The 3,715-nt window shown below is 41.9% G+C and overlaps 1 protein-coding gene across 1 annotated transcript; it reads right to left on the reverse strand.

Annotated features, from left to right (window-relative positions):
• Positions 1-725: 725 nt before the first annotated feature.
• LOC143363963 (uncharacterized) lies at positions 726-2,090 on the reverse strand. The gene has a single exon (XM_076804491.1). It carries the CDS (start codon positions 2,088-2,090, stop codon positions 726-728), a length of 1,365 nt encoding a protein of 454 aa, XP_076660606.1.
• Between the last annotated feature and the right edge of the window lie 1,625 nt (positions 2,091-3,715).

Raw genomic sequence — 3,715 nt, forward strand, 5'->3', positions numbered from 1 at the left:
TTTTCCTGAAGCATCTGCCTTTTTAGGTACCACCCATACAGGAGAGTTGTATGGCGAATCCGATTCTTCGATAATTTTCTTATTGAGCATGTCATTCATTTGCTTCTCGATTTCGAGCTTGTGACATTCCGGAGGTCTATACGATTTAGCGTTAATGATTTTATTTTCTTTCAAAGTTATAGTGTGTTTAGCAAGGTTAGTACAGGGTAGGGTATCGGTTTCTAAGTTGAACACGTCTAAGTAATGGATTAAAATTTTCTCAATAGGTTCGCGAAGGTTTTTCTCTATATGACTTGTTCTCACTATGGCTTTGAATTTCCCAATTTGGTCTATGTCGTTTATGTTATAAATTTGGTTAGAGATATCTTTGTTTGTCTCACCAAAGTTGAAGAAGCATACTCGCGTTGGTCTGCCTTCGAGATAGATTGTCTGAACTTTGACTTCTCCTGGTTGTACTGTAGCTGGTTTCTGAAAATATAGCACATTGTCGTTAAGCTTGATTTTATCATTAGAGATTTCATATTGGTACTTTTCTAAGCAAGGTAGCCCTATGATTCCGTCTTCTATTAAAGGAAAGTCGTCTGGTATAACAAAGAATTTATGTGATTGGTCAAAGATTCGAATTTTAACATATCTGTCTGTAGTGTAACGGTCTTGTCCCATAAAAAATGTTCGCGGTTCTGTTTTGTTCATAACGCTATTAATTTTTGATTCTTTAATTAAATTTATTCCTGTTCCTGTGTCGATGAGGTGTATCCGTCTTCCTCCTGATGTATTGAATGTGGTGGTAAGAAGTCTTCCTGTTGTTGTATTGACTCGAATTCTTGGCCGTTCTCGATCTCTACTCTGTTTACCCGTGGTGGTAGGTTTCGCTGGCTGGCTGGTGGAAAATTTCCATTCGGACACTGGTTGGCTATGTGTCCCGAGCGATTGCACTTGAAGCATTTTATTGCTGCGTGTTCAGCTAATGGTGTTCGTTCGAGGCGCCTGAAGCTGTTTGCTGCTGCTGACTGCGCGATTGTTCGTACCGTAGGTCGTCGCTCGTCGTAGCGTCTTGGTTGTTGTTGATTAGCGAAGCGGTTGGTGTTCACTGCTCGTTCCGATCGTGATGCTGCTGGTCGCTTCCATTCGTTTTGCTCTTCTCGTAGATAGCGTTCGATTTCCGCTGCTTTCTTCTCGGTTTCGGCTAAAGATTGAGGTTCGTTTGCCAAAAGCGTTCGTCCTATTTCTCTTCTGAGTCCTTTCAGATAGATTCTATTCACTTTCTTCATTGTTGCTTCCATCATTATGCGCCTGGTTATTGGTTGCGGATATTCGTTGGTAATGGCATATGTTAGCTTGTTCAATACGCGTCTGAATCGGATGTTAAAGTTCTGTACACTTTCTTCTTTTCCTTGCTTGATTTCCCGCAGTTGCTCGCTGTATTCGTCTGTGGTTACCTGAGTTGCCACGTTTGATCGTAACGCTTCGTATAGTTCACCAAAAGATTCTATTTGTAAATTTCGTATCCCTTGGGCCGCTTTCCCAATGATTTTCTCTACTTTAATGGCTTTTAATAGCAATTCTTTTTCGGTGCACATGTTGCGCATGGAACGTACTTCTTTAATAAAATCTTCTACCCCAATATCGTCATCTCCGTTTAGCGTTGGAATATACCGTATAGCATCCTTGGCTCGTAGCGTTGGAGTACAGTCTGTTGTTCGTTCAGAAGCTTCATCGTTCACATCATTATTGATTGTGACTATCGGTGGTGCTGTTCGAGTTGTGGTGGTTTGTTCAGCTCGTTCTTGTTGTATGGCTGTACTTGCACCATCGTCGCCCGTTATTAGGGATCCGAACTCGTCAGTTGTCACTGTTCTAATACTTACGCCCATTCGTAGATCAGCGAGGTTCTTGCCGAGGATCTCTATTTCCCTAATACGTTTTTTATTTTCTTCGTCAGCTTGTTTCGTTAGTAGCACGAATTGCCTTTGAACTTCCGACATTTCTTTTTCATGTCGTTCGTTTTGCTTTTGCATAGCATCTAGGATTGCTCTTAGATTGGGGTCTACACCTGTAGAGGTTGAAGCTTGTTCTCCGTTCTTTGTCATTATTGTAACCTTTTCGTCGTCTTGAATCTTGACTGTTGATGCTACTACCTCTTACGCGGTAATAAATAAATGAAGCCAGAGTTTTACCTTAGTGATTGCCGTAGCACGGGGCGGTTCCGTAGAAAGCTCCAAATCGACTGGTTCACTGGATTCGTTATAGTGCAGTTGTCTTCAGAGTTGACCGTAGTCCCAAGGAGTGGCTCTTCCGTAGTAGAGTTGTCGTTGGTTTACTTGAAGATCGATTTGCACTATCCTGGCAGGATCGCCAAAATGTGACGTAAACTGGGTGAAAATATTTGAAAGAAGGAGAGTGGGAGTTACCCAGCTCTTTATCCCGTTCTTTACTGACAAAAAGTATAAGTTTATTTAAGACAAAGTTACAAAACGGAGGTTCAGCCAAGATTGACTGCCCTGGGAATGTTCCCATACTTATAGCTTGACCTTATTGATTAGTAATGCATTTTTTGGGGGGCTTTCGAAATCAGGCGGATGTGATTTGACTAATGCTGTTGCGTACGCGTGTATCGAGAAATGCTGTGGTGTCGAGGTGAATGCTCGGGGAATGCTGACTTGTGCAAATGACTCGGGAAATGCTGTGGTGTCGAATGGAATATGATCTGGTATAGCTCGGGGATTTTTAGGACGTTACAGAGGATAGGATAGAATTGAGGATAGGATAGGATGGAGGTAAGGATAGGATAGAGGATAGGATAGGGGATTGGATAGGATAGGATAGAGGATACGATAGGATAGAGGATAGGATAGGATAGAGGATAGGATAGGATAGAGGATGAGATAGCATAGAGGATAGGATAGGATAGAGGATTGGATAGGATTGACGATAGGATAGGATAGAGGATAGGATAGGATAGAGCATAGTATAGGATAGAGGATGGGATAGCATAGAGGATAGGATAGGATGGAGGATAGGTTAGGATTGAGGATAGGATAGGATTGAGGATAGGATAGGATAGAGGATCCGATAGGGGATTGGATAGGATAGAGGATAGGAGACGATGGAGGATATGATAGAATAGAGGATAGGATAGGATAGAGGAAAGGATAGGATAGAGGATTGGATAGGATAGAGGATAGGATAGGATAGAGTATAGGATAGGATATAGGATAGGATAGGATAGAGAATTGGATTGAGGATAGAGCATAGGATAGGATAGAGGATGGGATAGCATAGAGGATAGGATAGGATAGAGGATAGGATAGGATTGAGGGTAGGATAGGATAGAGTATAGGATAGGATAGAGGATAGGATAGGATACAGTATAGGACATAGGATTGGATAGGATAGAGGATAGGATACGATAGAGGATAGGATAGGGTAGGATAGAGAATAGGATGGGATGGATGATATTATATGCTCGAGGACAGGATAGGATAGAGGATAGGATAGGATAGAGGATAGGATAGGATAGAGGATAGGATAGGATAGAGGATAGGATAGGATAGAGGATAGGATAGGATTGAGGACGGGATAGGATAGAGGATAGGATAGGATAGAGGATAGGATAGGATACAGTATAGGATACGATATAGGATAGGATAGGATAGAGGATAGGATAGAGAATAGGATAGGAGAGAGGATACGATAGGATTGAGGATAGGATAGG

This window comes from Halictus rubicundus, unplaced genomic scaffold (genome assembly GCF_050948215.1).
Source record: "Halictus rubicundus isolate RS-2024b unplaced genomic scaffold, iyHalRubi1_principal scaffold0192, whole genome shotgun sequence".
Lineage (NCBI taxonomy): Eukaryota > Metazoa > Arthropoda > Insecta > Hymenoptera > Halictidae > Halictus > Halictus rubicundus.